This window comes from Geotrypetes seraphini, chromosome 16 (assembly GCF_902459505.1).
Source record: "Geotrypetes seraphini chromosome 16, aGeoSer1.1, whole genome shotgun sequence".
Classification (NCBI taxonomy): Eukaryota; Metazoa; Chordata; class Amphibia; order Gymnophiona; family Dermophiidae; genus Geotrypetes; species Geotrypetes seraphini.
The window spans coordinates 50128585-50150799 of record NC_047099.1 but is presented as its reverse complement, the minus strand read 5'-3'; the positions used below and the strand labels follow the sequence as shown (position 1 = coordinate 50150799).

General features: G+C 45.6%; 1 protein-coding gene across 8 annotated transcripts in view; it reads left to right on the top strand.

Moving 5' to 3' along the window:
* Positions 1–22215, top strand: part of DOCK6 (dedicator of cytokinesis 6) — a 102034-nt gene that overhangs the window by 66658 nt on the left and 13161 nt on the right. For all 8 annotated transcript variants that reach the window (XM_033923553.1, XM_033923554.1, XM_033923559.1 and 5 more), the window contains 12 exons: positions 3558–3721; positions 5749–5931; positions 6171–6297; positions 6441–6522; positions 6668–6764; positions 7683–7817; positions 9676–9828; positions 13059–13217; positions 13316–13416; positions 16829–17021; positions 20014–20157; positions 20272–20403. In XM_033923553.1, the coding sequence (XP_033779444.1) occupies positions 3558–3721; positions 5749–5931; positions 6171–6297; positions 6441–6522; positions 6668–6764; positions 7683–7817; positions 9676–9828; positions 13059–13217; positions 13316–13416; positions 16829–17021; positions 20014–20157; positions 20272–20403 (1670 nt within the window). The remainder of the gene's footprint in view (positions 1–3557; positions 3722–5748; positions 5932–6170; positions 6298–6440; positions 6523–6667; positions 6765–7682; positions 7818–9675; positions 9829–13058; positions 13218–13315; positions 13417–16828; positions 17022–20013; positions 20158–20271; positions 20404–22215) is intronic.

The following is a 22215-nucleotide window of genomic DNA, read 5'->3' as shown; positions in this document are numbered from 1 at the left end:
AGCCTTACTGGGTCAGACCAATGGTCCATCAAGTCCAGTAGCCCGTTCTCATGGTGGTCGATGCAGGGACCTACTACCTGGCCAAAACCCAAAGAGTATCAAGATTCCATGCAGAATCTCGAAGAGTAAGCAAGATTCCGCAACCCCAAAGAGTTAACAAAAGATTCTAGAACCCCAAAGAGTATCGAGATTCCATGCAGAATCTCAGAGTAGGCAAGATTCCAGAACCCCAAAGAGTAACAAAAGATTCTAGAACCCCAAAGAGTAGCAAGATTCCATGCAGAATCTCAAAGACTAAGCAAGAGTTTGCAACCCAAAGAGTTAACAAAAGATTCTAGAACCCCAAAGAGTATCGAGATTCCATGCAGAATCTCAGAGTAAGCAAGATTCCGCAACCCCAAAGAGTAACAAAAGATTCTAGAACCCCAAAGAGTATCAAGATTCCATGCAGAATCTCAAAGACTAAGCAAGAGTTTGCAACCCAAAGAGTTAACAAAAGATTCTAGAACCCCAAAGAGTATCGAGATTCCATGCAGAATCTCAGAGTAAGCAAGATTCCAGAACCCTGAAGAATAACAAAAGATTCTAGAACCCCAAAGAGTATCAAGATTCCATGCAGAATCTCAAAGACTAAGCAAGAGTTTGCAACCCAAAGAGTTAACAAAAGATTCTAGAACCCCAAAGAGTATCGAGATTCCATGCAGAATCTCAGAGTAAGCAAGATTCCGCAACCCCAAAGAGTAACAAAAGATTCTAGAACCCCAAAGAGTAGCAAGATTCCATGCAGAATCTCAAAGACTAAGCAAGAGTTTGCAGCCCAAAGAGTTAACAAAAGATTCTAGAACCCCAAAGAGTATCGAGATTCCATGCAGAATCTCAGAGTAAGCAAGATTCCAGAACCCTGAAGAATAACAAAAGATTCTAGAACCCCAAAGAGTAGCAAGATTCCATGCAGAATCTCAAAGACTAAGCAAGAGTTTGCAACCCAAAGAGTTAACAAAAGATTCTAGAACCCCAAAGAGTATCGAGATTCCATGCAGAATCTCGAAGAGTAAGCAAGATTCCGCAACCCCAAAGAGTAACAAAAGATTCTAGAACCCCAAAGAGTAGCAAGATTCCATGCAGAATCTCAAAGACTAAGCAAGAGTTTGCAACCCAAAGAGTTAACAAAAGATTCTAGAACCCCAAAGAGTATCGAGATTCCATGCTACCGATCCAGGGCAAGCAGTGGCTTCCACCATGTCTTTCTCAATAACAGACTATGGACTTTTCCTCCAGGAATTTGTCCAAACCTTTCTGATCTCAGTATGAGGCCTGTTGGCTTTTCTGCTTCTTTTTCATGCTGAGCTGTAATTCAGCGACTTCCTTTTCTCTGTGACGGGCATTAAATTGCCGAGACGCGACCAGTTCGTGGTAGATTAATATTTAATTAATATGCTTGCTATTTCGGTTCTTTGAGGCAATTGCTGAAATTAGATTTTCTAGACAGTTGTGTTGGTTTTTAAAATACAGTTTGATGCCAGAGACTTGGGCTTTCTTATGGTTTGGGTATCTCTAGTTTTTATCGATGGGAACGCATGTACATTCAGAAAATAAGAACAGCTCAAGACCTCAAAGCCTGTCTAACCTCCCCCTTTTATGAAGCTGTATTAGTGTTCTTTTTATCGCCGGCCGCACCGGTAAAAGTTCCGATGCTCATAGGAATTCTATGAGTGTCGGTGCTTTTACCGCCATGGCCAGCGATAAAAACCATTAACGCAGCTTCATAAAAGGCAGGGTAAAGTTGCCTTCCTCTAGAGCAGGGGTGTCAAAGTCCCTCCTCGAGGGCCGGAATCCAGTCGGGTTTTCTGGATTTCCCCAAAGAATATGCATTGAAAGCAGTGCATGCAAATAGATCTCATGCAGATTCATTGGGGAAATCCTGAAAACCCGACTGGATTCTGGCCCTCGAGGACCGACTTTGACACCTGTGCTCTAGAGAATGACACGGGGATAAATTTGTCCCTGTCCCTGCGGGTTTTGTCGCTACCCCTGTCCCATTCCTGTAAGCTCTGCCTTAATTGCACAAGCCGCAAACACTTATGATTTTAAAGTGTTTGAGGCTTGTGCGGATGAGGACGGAGCTTAGGCATTGGTGGAATGAGGCATTATGACATCACAAGCTGAGCTCTAGAATGTTGCTACTTAGGATTTTAAAGGGTTTGAGGCTTATGCGGATGAGGACGGAGCTTAGGCATTGGTGGAATGAGGCATTATGACATCACAATCTGAGCTCTAGAATGTTGCTTCTTAGGATTTGAAAGTGTTTGAGGACAGAGCTTAGGCATTGGTGGAATGAGGCATTATGACATCACAATCTGAGCTCTAGAATGTTGCTTCTTAGGATTTGAAAGTGTTTGAGGACGGAGCTTAGGCATTGGCGGAATGAGGCATTATGACATCACAAGCTGAGCTCTAGAATGTTGCTTCTTAGGATTTGAAAGTGTTTGAGGACGGAGCTTAGGCATTGGTGGAATGAGGCATTATGACATCACAGTCTGAGCTCTAGAATGTTGCTTCTTAGGATTTGAAAGTGTTTGAGGACGGAGCTTAGACATTGGTGGAATGAGGCATTATGACATCACAGTCTGAGCTCTAGAATGTTGCTTCTTAGGATTTGAAAGTGTTTGAGGACGGAGCTTAGGCATTGGTGGAATGAGGCATTATGACATCACAGTCTGAGCTCTAGAATGTTGCTACTTAGGATTTGAAAGTGTTTGAGGACGGAGCTTAGGCATTGGTGGAATGAGGCATTATGACATCACAATCTGAGCTCTAGAATGTTGCTACTTAGGATTTGAAAGTGTTTGAGGACAGAGCTTAGGCATTGGTGGAATGAGGCATTATGACATCACAATCTGAGCTCTAGAATGTTGCTTCTTAGGATTTGAAAGTGTTTGAGGACAGAGCTTAGGCATTGGTGGAATGAGGCATTATGACATCACAATCTGAGCTCTAGAATGTTGCTTCTTAGGATTTGAAAGTGTTTGAGGACGGAGCTTAGGCATTGGTGGAATGAGGCATTATGACATCACAATCTGAGCTCTAGAATGTTGCTACTTAGGATTTGAAAGTGTTTGAGGACAGAGCTTAGGCATTGGTGGAATGAGGCATTATGACATCACAATCTGAGCTCTAGAATGTTGCTACTTAGGATTTGAAAGCGTTTGAGGCATGTGCAGATGAGGGCGGAGCTTGCAGGAATGGGGTATAGACAAGAAACGAACTCGCGGTGACGGGGGAAAAATTGTCCCCGTGTGATTCTCTACCTTCCTCAGCTTAGCCTCTTCCAAGCTTTACCCCCTCGCTCCTTCTCCACTGCAGCTGAGCATCCTCGGTTCTTCAGCTGTTGCTGTTTTGGGCTTCACCTCCTCTCCAGGGGGGTCTGTTTCACGTGGCCGCCGATCCGTCTGTGAAGAAGTGATTCCCTAATGATGAGGGTGTTAGTCGTCGCGGGGCAGCTGTGCGCGACGTAGATGCGTGTTTGTTTTTTTAAAAAAAAAATTCTTGCTTTGCAGAAACTCACACTCAGCGAAGTCGCCTCACCTCGTCTATCCACTGTGACGAGACGGGGGACCTGGAGAACGCCAGCAGCACCATCAGCCAGTCAGTCGCCATGGCGATAGCAGGTTCCCCCCTGCCCCAGGGGTACAAAACTAGCTCCTTCCAGCTGCCCGCTACCGTGAGTATCCTCTCTGCGTCCCTGTTATTCTGCTCATAAGGGTTTTTTTTTTTCCTTTATTTATTTTCCTTCATTTTCTATTGTAATTTATCACATTGTTTTTCCCTTTAAACCAGGGGTGTCCAACCTTTTGGCTTCCCTGGGCCGCAGTGGCTGAAAAAAATGTTTCTGGGGCCTCACAAATGCGCAAACGCTGCAGCAAGACGGAGGAGGGAGCCGGCAAGACGGTAAACACCCGGGGGCAGCAGAGGAAAACACTGCATCGCCCTCAACCGGGGCCGCACAAAATACTTCAGGGGGCCGCATGCGGCCCTCGGGCCACAGATTGGACACCCCTGCTTTAAACGTAATAGTTTATCCTGTATTGTTTTATTCCCTTATTTTTATAATAATAATAATGATGGAGTTAGTCGTAGAGAGGCAGCTGTGTACGGTGTCGACTCGTGCTTATACTTATTTAATTTAAAAATGTATCAACCGCCTATATCTAGGTGGCATTACAATAATAACATGCACAGAATATAATAGACAAGACTTTTACAAACGTCTTGGGCTACAGATGAATAATTGCATCTTGACCAGATCTTCAGCGTACAGTTCATCTTAAAACCAGCATTCGACATTTCAGCTTTATTGAAACGCTTCTAAAATGTAATGTAATGTAATTTATTTCTTATATACCGCTACATCCGTTAGGTTCTAAGCGGTTTGTAGAAAATATACATTAAGATTATAAATGAGAAGTAAGAAGGTACTTAAAAAATTCCCTTACTGTCCCGAAGGCTCATAATCTAACTAAAGTACCTGGAAATTAATAAAGAAGAGAAAATAAAGATGGTTGAAAAAAGAAAAATTCTAAAAGTAATGTCGTTTCAAGGATTTTTTTTTTTTAAGCTTCTGAATATCCGATAACGCTCCAGTTGCCCCCATGATAGAAATGGCAGGTGTTCTTGTGTTCTCAATGTATTTTTGAGAAATCGGTCAAAGCCAAATCGCGTTGCGCCCTCAGATCGCAAAGTTCTGAGCGGGTCGGTAAACGGCCATAACTTGTGATAGATGCCAAGGAATCCCATGGTAAATGACTTTTAAATATCAACATTAATGTTTTGAAAATCAAGTTTATTAAAAAAAATTTTTAAACGCTTCATCAGGTTTCTAAGCGGTGTACAATATAAAATTTACATAAAACCAGATTAAAAATCAAAGATACTAGACAAAACCAAAGTGACTTAGTAAAACACATCATAATTGCACAAGTAACCAGTGCAATTTCTTCAACTTAGATTTTAACATTTTTTGCGGTGTCAGGTCAAAAGCGTGCCGGGACAAAGGCGCGCGCAGACAAAGGCGCGCGCCGAAGAAAATGATTGTTTTAAAGGGCTCCGATGGGGGGGTGGGGGGAACCCCCCCACTTTACTTTATACAGATTGCGCCGTGTTGTGGGGGCGTTGTGGGGGGCTTGGGGGGGTTGTAACCCCCCACATTTTACTGAAAACTTCACTTTTTCCCTAAAAAGCAGGAAAACAGTTAAGTTTCCAGTATAATGAGGGCGGTTACAACCCCCCAAACCCCCCACAACGCCGCCGCGATCTGTATTAAGTAAAGTGGGGGGGGGGTTCCCCAACAAAACCCCCGTCGGAGCCCCTAAAAACACTCTTTTTCTTCGGCGCGCACTTCCATCTTGCGCTCGGTTGTAGGCGCGCATCTTTGTCTTCGGCGGTTTTGTCTATGAACCCATTTTTGCTTTATATTTACGGTATATTAAATTAAACTTGAACCCCCCCCCCCCATCTCTTAAGATAATGCAGCTAGGACTCTCGGTGGAGTTAGGTGTATGGGTGAAAGGTCACTTTGGTTACGGGATGGAGTTCTAGCACGGTGAGGGCGGGCGCTGGGATGGCCTCGGATTTAATTGCTCTGTTAGGGTTCTGGAAGACTCTTTCATTTTTTCCCATGTTACGCATTTCGGTGGGTGTACATGCTTCTTTCCCCCCCTCCCCCCACCTTTCCCGCTCTCTGCCCCCCAGGCCTCCCGCCTGCCTGGCACCCTCTCCGCGGAGTGCAGCCGGATCCTTCTCCTCTGTCTGCTCTGGGTGCTGAAGAACGCGGATGAGGAAGTGCTGGAGACGTGGTTCTCTGACCTCTCCACCCTGCAGGTCGGCCGTCTCCTGGACTTGATGGACCTCTGCGTGTCCTGCTTTGAGTATAAGGTGAGCATGCGTCCGAGTTTCAGGAGCTTGCTTGGGTAGATTGATGGGACTTCTTTAAAAGGAGGCATTCTGGGGGAGGGCATTGCTGGAAGCTACCTGTGTATGTCCAAGTTGCAAAAACGTGTGCATTGTACATCGTTAAACACCGGATTTCCTATCTTTACCCTATAAAGGGCTGTTTATTTACTGAGCGGTTTGAAAGCCACAGCCTAACACGTCTGCTTCTGTACTGCCTTTAGGGCCAAAAGACATCCGAGCAGATAAACAGTCTGACGTTTAAGAAGTCGCTGGATATGAAGGCGCGGCTGGAGGAGGTCATCCTTGGCACAGGTGGCGCCAGGCAGGAGATGGTGCGGCGTAGCAGAGGTGAGGCGCTGGAGCCGGCCTTGACCTCTGCGTAGCAAATGGAATCGAAGCCTGAAGGCAGCCCGGCGTTCTTCAGGTCCTGAGCTCGCTCGTGCGCAGAAGGTTTCTCACCCGATCTTCTTTTTTTCTTTTTTCCTGCACAGAAAGAAACCCGTGCACCCAGGAGAACGTTCGCTGGAGGAAAAACATCACCCCCTGGAGGCAGAACTCGGAAAAAGTCGACAAGTAGGTTTTAGGGTGAAAAGTACAGCGAGGCGGTTCCCTTTCCTCTCCACCCTTTTAACCCGGAAGGAAAAATTTCACCCCGCTCCCAATCTCATCACAGTCTTCAGAACACAGCATTAACTCCCCTCTTGCGTCTTGTCTGCAGGAGCAAAGTGGATAGAGAGCTGGAGGCCCTGGTGGAGGGGAACTTGGCAGCGGAGGCCTGTCTTGTAGTGCTGGACACACTGGAGATAATTGTGCAGGTACCGATGGGATCAGTGCCGTATATATATGTCTGTACGCACGGAAACACTGTCTCCCTACCCATGACCATCTTTGCTGGTGAACAAGGAGCCCATTGCTCTACACCGGGGGTCTCAAAGTCCCTCCTCGAGGGCCGCAATCCAGGCGGGTTTTCAGGATTTCCCCAATGACTATGCATGAGATCTATGTGCATGCACTGCTTTCAATGCGTATTCATTGGGGAAATCCTGAAAACCCTACTGGATTCAGCCCTCAAGGAGGGACTTTGGGGACCCCTGGACTAGACCTTACTTGCAGGGATCTCAAAGTCTCTCCTTGAGGGCCGCAATCCAGTCGGGTTTTCAGGATTTCCCCAATGAATATGCAAGAGATCTATGCGCATGCACTGCTTTCAATGCATATTCATTGGGGAAATCCTGAAAACCCGACTGGATTGCGGCCTTCAAGGAGGGACTTCGAGACCCCTGGCGTAACTACACATCCCTATGCCAGTTTACTCAAAGATGAGCCTAACGATGATAAATAAACATTAAATAATGTAGGTGAAAGCGGTGATCCTTGAGGAACACCGCATGGATTCTTCCAGGTAGTAGAAAATAGAGTCTGGTTTCCAAAAATCCTCTAAACGAGGGGTCTCAAAGTCCCTCCTTGAGGGCCGCAATCCAGTCGGGTTTTCAGGATTTCCCCAATGAATATGCATGAGATCTATGTGCATGCACTGCTTTCAATGCATATTCATTGGGGAAATCCTGAAAACCTGACTGGATTGCGGCCCTCAAGGAGGGACTTTGACACCCCTGATCTACACTGATCCTTGTACTCTCTCTCTCTCTGCACTTGCGAGAACTTTCCTGAACTATGAATGATCAGTTTATCGCCTGCACGTGGTCTCCAAAGCTCGTGTTTTGTGTCTCCAGACTGTGGTCCTGTCGGAGGCGAAGGAGAGCGTGCTGGGAGGTGTCCTGAGAGTCCTCTTACACAGCCTGGCCTGTAACCAGAGTGTCCTCTTCCTGCAGCACTGTTTTACCACGCAGCGGGCACTGGTGTGCAAGGTACGTGATATTTGAACTTTGATTTAGTTTCTGGTCTGGTTTTGTTAATAAATGTAATGCTAGATGGTTCACAGTCAGTCGTACGCCAGACACACCTCCATACCGTGCGCCATTCTCAAGCCCCTGCAGGCGTCAGTGCTGTGGGCACCTTACCCTCGGGACCCATCTGTGCCGTGCACACACCGCGCGTGCGTTTAAGAAATTTTGTAGACCGAATATCTAGCATGGTGACGGGACAATCGCACGTCAGGAACCAGCGCGCCGATAATCGAGCGCCAATTCGGTGCAAGACACCAGCGCGCCGCGGGGAAACTTAGTTTTAAAGAGCTCCGACAGGGGTGTGTGGGGTGGAACACTCCCACTTTACTGCATAGTCTTCGCGCTGCTGTTGGGGGGGGGTTTGGGGGGTTGGAACCCTCCATTATAGAGAAAACGGAACTTTTTCCGATTTTTGTTCGAGAAAAGTTCCGTTTTCTCTATAATGTGGGGGGTTGCACCCTCCACACCCCCCCCCAACGGCAGCGCGAACACTATGCAGTAAAGTGGGGGGTGTTCCCCCCCCCACCCACCCCCGTCGGAGCTCTTTAAAGCTAAGTTTTCCCGGGGCGCGCTGGTGTCTTGCACCGAATTGGCGCTCGATTATCGACGCGCTGGTGTCTGACGTGCGATTGTCCCGTCACCCTGCTAGATATTCGGTCTACAAAATTTCTTAAACGCACGCGCGGTGTGTGCACGGCACAGATGGGTCCTGAGGGTATGGTGCCCACAGCACTGACGCCTGCAGGGGCTTGAGAATGGCGCAGAGACGTACCGAGGGGCGAGGCGTGCCGGGTCTTGAGGCAGGTGCACACCATGTGGACCAGAAAGTGGGGCCTGAGGTGAGGGTATAGTGCATGCTGGGACGCGGATTAGGTGCAGGGCATTGCTGCGGCCAGATGGATAACGGGAACGCCGAACTATTCTCATATTACACCTTATCTTCGCCAGTTACACTGGCTGCCGGCGGCTTTTAGAGTTCAGTATAAGGCAGCGATGACTTGCCATCAATCCCAGAATTTTTCAAGAGCAAGATGACTCATTTATCAACCCAAAAGATCATTGCGCTCTGAAAATTCTGCTCTGTTAAAGGCGAACGCCAGTCCAAAATATGTAGAGACCAGCCCAGTGAGTTTTTCTTGGGGAACTCGCTTGTAGGGCAGATATGGAAATGTGCCGAGAGAGGTACATTTAAGAAACCACTTAAAAAAACGCAACTGTTTGTAAATGCCTTTCGATCGGGTCCAAGTCAACCCCAAAAAGTCCAACAGGACAGAGAACCCACGGGTATAAAACAGTACAAAAAGGAAGTGGGAACGGACAATGAACGCTCCGCTGAAGATCACTGATGGAAAACCAACTTGTTTATTTCAGAAAAGGACCCAAGCCGAAGCGGTGGACCCTTTCTACAGGGTCCGACGGTTCATAGACAACAACGCGGAAGACAAAGGCGTGCGCCGACAACTGAGCGCAAGACGGAGGCGCGCGCCAAAGAAAATTACTGTTTTTAGGGGCTCCGACGGGGGGTTTTGTTGGGGGGCACCCCCAGTTTACGTACTACAAATCGCGCTAGTTTGGGGGGTTATAACCCCCCACATTTTACTGTAAACTTAACTTATTCATTGGGGAAATCCCGAAAACCTGACTGGATTCGGCCCTCGAGGAGGGACTTTGGAGACCCCTGATCTAATCACTGATGTTTCTTTGGCTTTTAATGTGTTTTTAAATCTGTAAACCAGACGGGGGTAGAGATTTTTGAAATAAATAAATAATCCAGCGTTGTGTGACCGTGACCCAGTTTCCTCTGTCCACCCTTGGCCAGTTCCCAGAAATCCTGTTCGAGGAGGACACGGAGCTGTGTGCGGACCTGTGCCTGAGACTCCTGCGGCATTGCAGTAGCAGCGTGAGCTCCGTGCGCACCCACGCCAGCGCCTCCCTCTATCTGCTCATGCGCCAGAACTTTGAGATTGGACATGTGAGTAGAACCGAAGACGGGGGAGGGGGCATAGAAAACCCTAAGGGCCAGCATCGCTTTATTCCCTTTACCTGCTGGCGCTAATTCCTTTTTTTTGTTTTTAATCCTTTATTCATTTTTTAATCTTTTTTTTTTTTTTTTGTATTCTTTATTTATTTGATTATTCATTACAAAGTGGAGACCTTTGAGGTCGATAATTTATATTACATTTCAAGAGATTCCAAAGAAAAGGTAGAGGAAGGTGGAATGGATAGAATAGTATCACCAGAGAGTTTGAATGTATCACAGTTTTTGGAGTCATCTAAAGACATAATTGAGAAACGAGCAACTCTTCTCGTGACCTTCAAGACAGAACTTGAGAAACAAGATATTTTGAAATTATATTTCCTGAAAAAGCAAGAGATGTTTTGTGGTCAACGGGTGATAATTTTTCCAGATGTCTCTAGACAAACCCAGTTTAAGAGGAAACAGTTCCTTCAGCTAAAGCCTAAGGTTTTGGCAGTCGGAGCTACTTTCTTCTTAAAATTTCCATGTAAATGCCTGATATCATATGGAAATGATAAATATGTGTTTTTTGATCCAGCCCAGGTGGAAGATTTTATTAAAGAGAAACCTTTGTTGAAAGTTTAATTCCTAATATTCAGTTTATTTTTGGAGGATGATGTATAATATATATAATAGCCATTTGCCTGTTCCTAGATAGTAGATAGAAAGATTTGCTTTGATGTTTTATTTGTACTGGCTATCAGTTTTAATGTGGACTAGGACATGGTTGAAATAGTTTCCTTATATTATGTTAATCCCCGATTGGGAATTTACATTTGTATTTTCTGTGTTCATTCATGCATGTTTGTTACAAAGATATTGTAATGAATAATCAAATAAATATTGTAATGAATAATTTTTTTTTTTTTTTTAAACAAAAATTCTCCAAATCTTTATTCATTTTAACATATACATCAAGTGTACATTAAAATATGAACACAACATATTACATTATCACTTGATAATTCCATAACAATATATACCTAAAAGATTTATATCCCACCCCCATCTCATATAATTCCTATGTATATTAATCAATTAAATTATGCACATATATATTAAATTATCATAACCCACCCATCCCCCCATTCTGTCAATTATCATATAAGGAAAAATAATAATAAATTAACATCAATCATTATGATAATTTATTATTGGCTTCCACACATCTTTAAATCTATTAAAATGACCATTTTGTATTGCAAGTAAACGTTCCATTTTGTACAGATGACATTTTGTACTGAGTTCCACCAGAAGCTGAAATTTAGTCTAGAACAATTTTTCCAATTCAATGTTATTTGTTGTATCCCTACTCCTGTCAGGATCATCAAAAGCTTATTATCCCAGGACAAGCAGGCAGCATATTCTTAACGTATGGGTGACGTCACCGACGGAGCCCCGGTACGGACCTTTTTAACTAGAAAGTTCTAGTTGGCCGCACCGCGCATGCGCGAGTGCCTTCCCGCCCGACGGAGGAGTGCGTGGTCCCCAGTTTCTTCGTTTCCGCGGAGCGAAGAAGTCGCATGTTTTCCAACGGCCGTTGAAATCATTAGTTTGCCTTCCCGCTCGCGTATTTTTTCCGAATTTCTTCCTTTTTTCCCTTTGGATTACTTTATTTTTCCTTAAAAAAAAAAAAAAAAAAAACTCGTCGAGTTTTCTTTATTTTTTCGAGCCGGCCCCGGCGGGGTCTGTTGTCACCATACAGGCCTCCGGCTTTGATTTTGCGGAGGCCGTGTTTCCCTTCATGCCCCCTCAACCGAGTTTTAAGAAGTGCCAGCGGTGTGCACGCCCGATCTCTCTCACAGACCCGCACAATTGGTGCCTCCAACGCCTGGGTCCAGAGCATCGGGCTGACACCTGCACCCGCTGTGCTACGCTTAAAAAGCGCACTTTGAAAAATAGGCAGATCCAGCAAAATATTTTGTTTGGTACCGGATTTGCCATGGAACCTGCCGCGACGTCGACGGCACCCCAAAAGTCGGCACCGACGACGTCGACACCACCGGACCCTTCCTCGGGGTCGTTGGGCCCATGTAAGCCAGCTAAGAAGCCTTCCACTTCCCTCGAGCGCCCTCCTGCCACGGTTGCGACACCGGCCATTCCGGCGCCGCACCGGCCCCGCAAACGCTCCGCTCCGATCTCGGTGAGTGCCTCATCATCGGCCTCCTCATCGCACTTTTCCCAAAGCGTCTCACAGCGTAACAAATCCAGAGAAACAAAATAAGCGACCAGCGCTTACACACGTGCAAATGCCTCGATGCCCATATTTCATATTACAAAATAAACGTCTCTTCAATAACTTCTTAAAAGCATCCAGATGACATTGCTTTCTAATGTAGAAGCGTAGCGGATTCCATTCCTGGGGCCCCCAGGCAGCTTGAGCCCTTTGGGTTGGTTGGTTGGTTGGTTCATTTATGACCCGCTTTTTACCGAGCGGTTTACAGCAAAAACATACACAATATTTAAAACACACCATACATGGTTAAAACGCCAGTAATGAAAACAAGAACAAAAAACGTGGATACAGATGTTCTGGAGATAATTTATTAAACACTGACATATAAAACCATGAAAATTCAATTAAAAAAAGTACAATGATAAAAAAAATACAGTGATAAAAATCCAACCGGACCCTACACGGTCCGTGTTTCGGCGAACACGCCTTCCTCAGGGGTCCAATGGTTTGCAAACTCACATATAAAGAATTGGACTGAAAACATAGGTACTCGATTCCATTCCTGGGGAACCCCTACAAGAAAACATGCTTATTCTTGACGCCTTCAACCTCGAGCAATATTTGCAAATCTGCACAATGGACAGAATGCGGCTTTGGTAATGGGACATGAGGCAGAATCGTCCCTATCAAGCTTTATGGTGTCTGACCATTCACACACAAATAAACCACCACCGGCAGTCTATAGTGTATGCGATCCTCCACTTTTAACCCATATAACTTCATGTATATTCTGTCACATGTTTACTCCTCCCTACCCTAACCGAAACAGCGTTCTGACCACCAGATTTTGCGTAACCTGCAACGCACTCCACGTGGCTGCAGGCGGGCCCGAAAGAACGAGGTCGCGATAGTCGAGGCATGATAACGCCCTCTGGGTGTTTTACAAATGGCGCGCGTGTCGTGAGCGCTTTCGGCGGCACTGACCGGGGCTCTTGTTGCTTCCGCACAGAATTTTGCCCGGGTGAAAATGCAGGTGACCATGTCGCTGTCCTCGCTGGTGGGGACTTCCCAGAACTTCAACGAAGAGCACCTGCGGCGGTCGCTGAAAACCATCCTGACTTACGCGGAGGAGGACTTGGAGCTGCGGGACACCACCTTCCCAGAGCAGGTAACGGAGGCCTTGGGTGGAAGGGCACCGTGTTTTGCAGAGCGGGTGACGGAGTTAGAAGAGCAGAAAGTCTCTCATTTGCTTCACTCGTGATACAGGTTCAGGACCTGGTATTTAATCTACACATGATCCTGACGGACACGGTGAAGATGAAAGAGCACCAGGAAGACCCTGAGATGTTGATCGATTTAATGTACAGGTACATATTGGTTCTTCTCTGCTTCATGATATGGTGTCTGAGATTTAAAAATGTGCCTGATAAAAGGCCCCTGTAACCTCCCCCTCCACTGGCCAAGTCTCATGACTCCCTCAGGGGGCAAAGGGTTATTGATCGATGGAATGATCTTCCCCACCAGGTGGTCGAGGCCAGTAACGTGCTCGACTTTCAAGAGTCGATGGGACAAACAGGTGGAAGTACTGCGCAGTTATGCTCAATCGATAGATACTCCAAGGGAGAAGGCAGACTAGTTGGAGGGAGGGTTCTCGAGTGGGCAGACTTGTTGGGCCATCGTCCCTTTTCTGCCGTCATATTCTATGTTTCTATGTAACCTAAGCCCGGTATTACCTAAGTTGGTCCTGGAGTCCCCCCTTGCCAGTTAGGTTTTCAGGATATTCACAGGAGAGTGATTTGCATAAAGTGCCTCCATTGTATGCAAATCCCTTTATCCTAGGACAAGCTTCTTAGCTCGTCTACGGAACTGAGATACCGCGAGCCCTCGTCGGGCGAGAAGGCACTCGCGCGCGTGGTAGCGGGCAGTCTGAAGGCTTTGGACTTCTTAAAGTGCCCGGTGCACTTTTCACTGTCCGTACTGGGCTCCTTGGATGACGTCACCCCCATCTGAGACTATCTGCCCGCTGTCTCCGGAAAACGCCCGTTACGGTAAGTAACTGTGCTTCCAAGCATATTGGTTTCAGATATCCGGAAAAGCCGACTGAAAAGGGGGGACTCCAGGACTGATTTCCCCATCTGCCCAGGCTGGGATTAGTTCCAAATTAAGCCATCCTGTTTAATCTAATGTAATACGCAGCTTATTAATTGCCCTATGCCAAAACGGTTCAAGGCAATTTACACTCAAAGAGGCCGTAAAATCTACAGGAAAATACAAAAGCAATCAATAATGAAAAGATCATCATAGCATGAATATTACAAGTCATATAAAAAAAAACAGTTTTCCGATTTTTACGAAACCTTAAGTAGTTGATATCAGTCCTAATGTGAACAGGTAGATTATTCCCAATTGTAATGGCAGCAGTGTAAGCGAAAGAGGAGTTAAGCTATGGTTTATATCGTACTCCTCTAATCTGGAAAATGTAGTAATAAATTACCACATAATTTGGTGGAAGAATAAAGCAAATGAAAAAAAAGCAAGATCAGATTATCTGAAGAGTCGGTCTGTAATGTATAACAACCAAGTTTCAAGTTTATTATATCTTGATATATCGCTTTAAATATCAAAGCGGTTTACATCTTTAAAAAATTAATTAAAAGTTGGGGGAATGGACAAAAAATTGAAACAGAGGGAGGGAGAAAGGGTTAGGGATACAATCTTAAAAACAAAAGGAAAAGGTACAGGAAAAACCCGTCAGGGAAGTTGGGTTGATTGTCTGAAACAACCTCTTTGCTTTTTTTTATTTTTTTGTGTGTGTGTTTTTTATTAACCATCGTAAATCTCATAAGTGTCTTTGAAGAGAAAAGTTTATAGATTAGTTTTAAAGTTATTTAAACTAGTTTCTTACCGTAGGGTTAGGGGAAAGGGCGTTCCATAGTGTTGGCGCAATGAACTACGCAAGCTGATTTGAACTTAATTCGCTTCTCAAACGATAACCAATGAAGATTCTTATACGCTAATGCAACACTTTCATAACCTTTAAGACCGGAAATTAATCTAACTGCAATTTTTGGATCAGTTTTGATGCTAAGTTCAAATATGAAGAATTGCAGTAGTCAAGTTGAGGTAACACTTGACATCTGAACCAACAGTGCAAAGTAATGTTCAAGAAAAGCACAACTTCACTAAGTTTCCTCGTAACCGATAAAATCTTCCTCCGTAAATAAGAAATTTGACCTTCTAATGTAAGAGAAGAGTCTAAAAGAATACCCAAAACTTTTAGACGTTTTATCCCTGATTGTAGAGTAAGAATTGAAACCAAAGAAGCTTCGTCTTACTAGGATACAATTTCAAGTTGTTGGTAGAAGCCCAATCTCCAATTCTATTCATGCAATCAGTGACCTTAGCTGAAATGTCCTCCGTATTTGAACTTAATGGAATTAATTAAAAAAAATATCAGCATAAGATAATAGGCTGACTTTGGCCGACAAGCGTACTTTTTGCAGAGTACTCCTAAAGATATTAAAAAGCGTAGGAGAAATATACAATGAGGTCTACTATCTTCTCTGTCCCTGCCCCCTCTCTTTGGAATAGTATTCCAAATTATTTACGCGAAGAATCAAATTTTAATAACTTTAAGACGACGCTAAAGACATTTCTCTTCCTTGATGCCTTTGAGACTTAACTGTCCTTTTAAGGGCAATCGAGCGAAAATACTATTGAGTTTAACAGCAACCCTCCTTATTGTTTTTTCCCTAATTGGTCTCTTTTACTTTGCCTAATGTAGTTTTTGCCTTTTACCTTTTGTTCTTGTTTGTCTTTGTTTTTAATAGTTTTTAAAAGTTTTTATAGTTACAGTTTGGGGACGTATTGTCACCTCAAACTTGTATTTTAGTTAAAGTTTGTTTTCTGTTTGTACAAATTTGTACACCGCCTAGAAGGATGATTGGGCAGTATAAGAAATTCTAAATAAACTTGAAACTTGAAATAGAAGAGCCCTGTGGCACTCCACTGAAAGAAGCCCAGCCCATCCTTCGGCATACTATAATTCCTGTTTACTAAAATAATCGTTAAAACCAATTAAGTACAGATCCACCTACACCCATCTTGCTCAATAAGTTGACCAGCAAAATATGATTGAGTCAAAAGCTGCACCGGTATCGAATTCTAACAAAATTGTTAACGTTAGCAGTAGCAGCTCTGTAAAAAACCCCGAAAGCGGCTTTTAGCACAGGCCGGCACGCTGAATGCTCTGCGTGGCTCCCGACGCTCGTAGGAACTCTATGAGTGTCGGGAGCAGCGCCAGCCTTTGCTAAAAAACTGCTTTTGAGGATCGAAACCCAAACTATCGTGTAAACGGGAAAAACGTTGAGTGAACTTTGAAAGCTGCTTATTCACTGATGCTTTCGCTCGGAGAATAGTTAAGCTCTGGAACGCTTTGCTAGAAGTTGTGGTAAGAGCGGATAGCGTAGCTGATTTTAAGAAAAGTTTGGATGAGTTCCTGGAGGAAAAGTCCTTAGTCTGTTGTTAAGACATGGGGGAAGCCTGGAATATTGCTACTCCTTGGGATTTAGCCAGGTACTAGTGTCCTGGATTGGCCACCATGATAATGGGCTTGATGGACCCAGTAAGACTAGTCTTATGTACTTAATTTCTAAAAGTTTGCTTTGAAAAGGTATATTGGCCTCTGTAAGCTGCAAACTGGGCCTGGCCTTGATAGGTCAAACCTGCAAATGATTCCTGGAACGGCAAAGCACGGCTTCTATTTTTTTTAATTTGCAGGATTGCAAAAGGATATCAGAGCTCTCCAGACCTGCGTCTGACTTGGCTGCAGAACATGGCGGGGAAGCACTCGGAACGGGGGAACCACGCCGAGGCGGCGCAGTGCCTTGTGCATGCTGCAGCGCTGGTGGCAGAGTATCTCAACATGCTGGAGGATTGCCGTTACCTGCCTATTGGCTGCGTGGGCTTCCAGGTAACTGCGTGGGACTGTGAATAGATGCGCTGTGGGAGGGGAGCGTTTCTGCTCAGTTCTTGCCCCGATGGGATTCTGGGATGGTGAAGGGTCCCAGCATGCGGTCAGGTGCTCCCCCACCCTTTGGCTAGTACAGCTGCTTCCCTGAATCTTAGGAACAAAGAAACATGGCGGACTGGATGGGCCATTAGGCCAATATCTGCCCATCCGCAGCATCCACTATCTCCTCCTCTCCCTATTGGCTAAGGCTCTTAACATTTGCATCTCCTCTTCCTATTGGCTAAGGCTCTTTACACCTGCATTGTGAGGTCATAGAGCAAATGGCCCATCCGCAACATCCACTATCTCCTACTCTCCCTATTGGCTAAGGCTCTTAACATTTGCATCTCCTCTTCTTATTGGCTAAGGCTCTTTACACCTGCATTGTGAGGTCATAGAGCAAATGGCCCATCCGCAACATCCACTATCTCCTCCTCTCCCTATTGGCTAAGGCTCTTAACATTTGCATCTCCTCTTCCTATTGGCTAAGGCTCTTTACACCTGTATTGTGAGGTCAGAGAGCATTATAGAAATATGACGGCAGATAGAGGCCAAATGGACCATCCGCAGCATCCACTATCTCCTCCTCTCCCTATTGGCTAAGGCTCAACACCTGTATTGTGAGGTCATAGAGCATTATAGAAATATGACGGCAGATAGAGGACAAATGGCCAATCCGCAGCATCCACTATCTCCTCCTCTCCCTATTGGCTAAGGCTCTTAACATTTGCATCTCCTCTTCCTATTGGCTAAGGCTCTTTATACTTGCATTGTGAGGTCATAGAGCTGCCCATCCACAGTAACCATTATCTCTTTCTCTCTCCGAGAGATCCCACGTGCCTATCCCAGGCCCTCTTGAATTCAGACACAGTCTTTGTCTGCATCACCTCTTCCGGGAGACTGTTCCACGTATCTACCACCCTTTCTGTAAAACAGTATTTCCTTACATTACTCCTGAGCCTATCGCCTCTTCACTTCATCCTATGCCCTCTCACTGCAGAGCTTCCTTTCCAGTGAGAGAGACTCGATTTAAACGTCTATCATATTTAAACGTTTCTATCATATCTCTCCTCTCCCGCCTTTCCTCCAAAGTATACAGATTGAGATCTTTAAGTCTATCCCCGTACGCCTTATGACGAAGACCACACACCATTTTAGTAGCCTTCCTCTGGACCGACTCCATCCTTTTTATACCTTTTTGAAGGTCTCCAGAATTGTACACAATATTCCAACTGGGATTTCAGCAGAGACTTATACACTGGCATCAAGACCTCCTTTTTCCAACTGGCCATACCTCTCCCTATGCAACCCAGCATCTTTCTAGCTTTTGCCGTCACCATTTCAACCTGTTTGGCCACCTTAAGATCATCGCATGCAATCACACCCAAGTCCCACTCTTCTGTCATGCACATAAGTTCTTCACCCCCTAAACTGTACCGTTCCTTTGGGGTTTTGCAGCCCAAAGACATGACCTTGCATTTCTTAGCATTAAATCTTAGCTGCCAAATTTCAGACTGTTTTTCAAGGTTCGCCAGGTCTTTCTTCATGTTAGTCATGCCATTCTGGGTGTCTACTCTTGCAGATTTTGGTACCAGCCCAGCCCTTCAGCAATATCACTTACAAAAATGTTAAAAAGAACAGGCCCAAGAACCGAACCTTGAGGCCCACCACTGGGTACATCCCTTTCCTCAGAGCGATTTCCATTGGCCACTACCCTCTGTCGCCTTCCACTCAACTAGTTCTTGACCCAGCCCGTCACTTTGGGACCCATCCTGAGGGCACTCAGTTTATTTATTAGACGTCTGTGTGGAACACTGTCAAAGGCTTTTCTAAAATCTAAATACACCACATCTAGCATACTCCCTCTATCCAATTCTCTGGTCATGCAGTCAAAGAAATTGATCAGATTTGTCTGACAAGGCCTACCTCTAGTGCAGTGGTCTCAAACTTAAACCCTTTGCAGGGCCACATTTGGGATTTGTAGGTACTTGGAGGGCCTCAGAAATAAATAGTTAATGTCTTATTAAAGAAATGACAATTTTGCATGAGGTAAAACTCTTTATAGTTTATAAATCTTTCCTTTTGGCTAAGTCTTAATAATAATATTGTCATTTATAGCTAAAGAGACAAATGATCAAGAAACTGTTTTATTTTACTTTTGTGATAATGATAAACATACCGAGGGCCTCAAAATAGTACCTGGCGGGCCGCATGTGGCCCCCCCGGGCCGCATGTTTGAGACCATTGCTCTAGTGAATCCATGTTGCCTTCGGTCCTGTAATCCACAGGATTCCAGAAACTTGACCATTCTCTGTTTTCAAAGTGTTTCCATTCATTTGCTTACCACAGAAGTCAGACTTACCGGCCTGTATTTCCCTACTTTTTCATTACTTCCACTTTTGTGGAGAGGGACCACATCCGGCCTTCTCCAGTCCTCCGGTACCACTCCCAACTCTAGAGACTCATTGAAAAGGTCAGTCAGCGGAGCTACCAGAGCTTCCCTAAGTTCCTTCAAGCACCCTCGGATATACGCCATCCGGCCCCATCGCTTTGTCCACCTTTAGGTTAGCTAGCTCCTCATGAACACAATCCTCTGAAAATCGATCAGGGTCTACCATACCTCCAGCCCTATTTGCAGTTTGTCTTCTGTGGTGCTGTGGGGGGTGGAACGGACATTAGAAAGGAGAATTTGCATTAGTGACTACCTTCCTCCCCTGGGAGGAGGGGAGGGCATTGCATTAATGGATAGCGTAGCTGGTTTAAAAGAAAAGTTTGGACAAATTCCTGGAGGAAAAGTCCATAGTCTGTTATTAAGACATGGGGGAAGCCTCTGCTTGCCCTGTATCGGTAGCATGGAATGTTGCTATTCTTTGGGTTTTGGCTTGATGGACCATTGGTCTGACCCAGTAAGGCTGTTCTTATGTTCTCTTTGACTCTTCTCTCTTCCTTTCAGAGCATCTCAGTTAATGTGCTGGAGGAGTCGGCAGTTTCAGACGACATCCTGTCCCCTGACGAGGAAGGCGTCTGCTCTGGGAAGTACTTCACAGAGGCAGGGTTGGTGGGGCTCCTGGAGCAGGCGGCGGCTTCTTTCACCATGGTAAGGGGGCAGAGGGGCGAGGTGGTTGGAGGCTTCAGCGGATTTTCAATTTGGATGGCAAGGAGCTTGCCAAAGACTGGGATGGATTCTGACTCAGTCCCTCTCTTTTCTCAGGGAGGTCTGTTTGAGGCTGTGAATGAAGTCTACAAGATTCTCATCCCCATCCATGAGGCCAACCGGGACTTCAAGAAGCTGGGAGCTGTGCATGGGAAACTTCAGGATGCCTTCAACAAGATAACCAACCAGGTGCGTAAGGGGCTGTTTGAACCGAGAGAGGGAAAATGAATCCCGTCCCGGGCCTTCCATTTGGGCAGAGAAGATGGGGGGGGTCCCCTCCCTGGAGAAAGCAGAGGACAGAGCATAGTGGAATGGGCGGAGACTGTAAATGATTCTAAGGGCGTTGCCTGCATCAATCACCTCCCAAGTGCATTGTGTCCCAGCCGTGAACTTAAAGCTGGCTCTTCTCTCCCACTGCCAGGCCCACACCCTGCCCAAGAATTTGCAGCCCCCTGTTTCTTGGACACAGCTGCAAAAATCTTGCCCGACCCTGCAGCAGGAAGTCAGCAGGGGTTCGTCACAGCTCTCCGTGACTCGTCCCTCAGCTGCTTCTGCCCTCGCAGGGGCACTGTATGAGCAGCTCTTGTGAAATACAAAAGTTGTCTAAATCCACGGAACTTACTCTAGTGGTTTTCAGATCTAAACCACCCGATAAGGTGCCTCTCTGCGAATCAGAGGACCTACTGGCCTAACTGTGAGAGAAGCACTTCGCAGACATCATATACCCAGCCCAAGGGTTATCGGGGAATCTACCCATTCTAAATTCAGGTTATTCCATAGCATACACCCTTGTAGTGGAGGGAGAAGACATGCGTGATATATTTCCAAAATTCCACGTGTTTTACCTGAAAGATAGAACAGGGACAAGTGCATGCACCTGCTGCTCTGTCTTTTGGGCAGTTTCCAAGGTGAAAGCATGCACTTATTTTTAATCTGAAGATTGGCACAAGAACCACAGATAACGAGGGTAGATTATTAGGAAAAACAGCTCTATCCATGTCACCCAAATTCTGATCTTACACTGGATGCTCCTCTGGCCCCTTCCCTCCCAAACCTCGACTAGACGCGTATTGGTCACTTCCCATCCCAGGTTTAAGAACATAAAAATTGCTGCTGCTGGGTCAGACCGGTGGTCCATCGTGCCCAGCAGTCCGCTCACGCGGAGGCCCTCTGGTCAAAGACCAGCGCCCTAACTGAGACTAGTCCTACCAATGTACATCCTTGTTCATTAGTTCCCTTTCCTGCCTTCCCGAGCCACAGTCTTAACATTTTTGTTCATTTTCTCCCTCCCCAGACCTGGAAATGGTGTCTCACAACCGCACCCCGTCCCTTCCACTTTTTCTGAAAGAAGCCCTGCGGTCTAGCCTAGTGTTTTTCCTCCTCCAAGTCCTCCTTTGGCCTACTGGCACCCTGAGCCGGACTTGTCCCTCATCCTTTGCAGTTCTTTATCCAAAATCAGGGTACTGGCCACGGAAAATGGAAAACTGCCTCAGGCTGACTGTATTGTCTGGCGAGGGGGGGCGCTCTGACATGTGATGGTTTATTTTGGGAGGAGACGGAGAATACAAGCATGAATCCCTTCCGAAGTTCCTTTTCCAGAGCCCTCCGGCATTCAAACCCAATGGATCTTTTGCACCTAGGAGGAGGTTAGGGTGGCAGCCCATGCGGGCGTTACCTTTTAGGGGGGGGGGGTAGATTATAAGGACGACACAGGACTTGTACAGGGAATTCTTGGAGACAAGCAGGGGAAATGCAGGCATACTTGTTGGTGAAGATCTCAGACTGATCCCCTGTTGTTACAGGTAAGCAACCTTTGCTGTCATAGGCATAACTGGTATATCTGAACTTGGGCCTTTGTGTTGCAAAAAACGTATTTACTGTAACTTGGGTCTTATCTGTTTAACTGTCGAGTCAAAGGGTGATATAGGAAGTAAAATTGAAACTATAGGGATATCTGACATAGGACAAAGGCGGGCGGTATGCCACTGTCTTGAAGTCGAA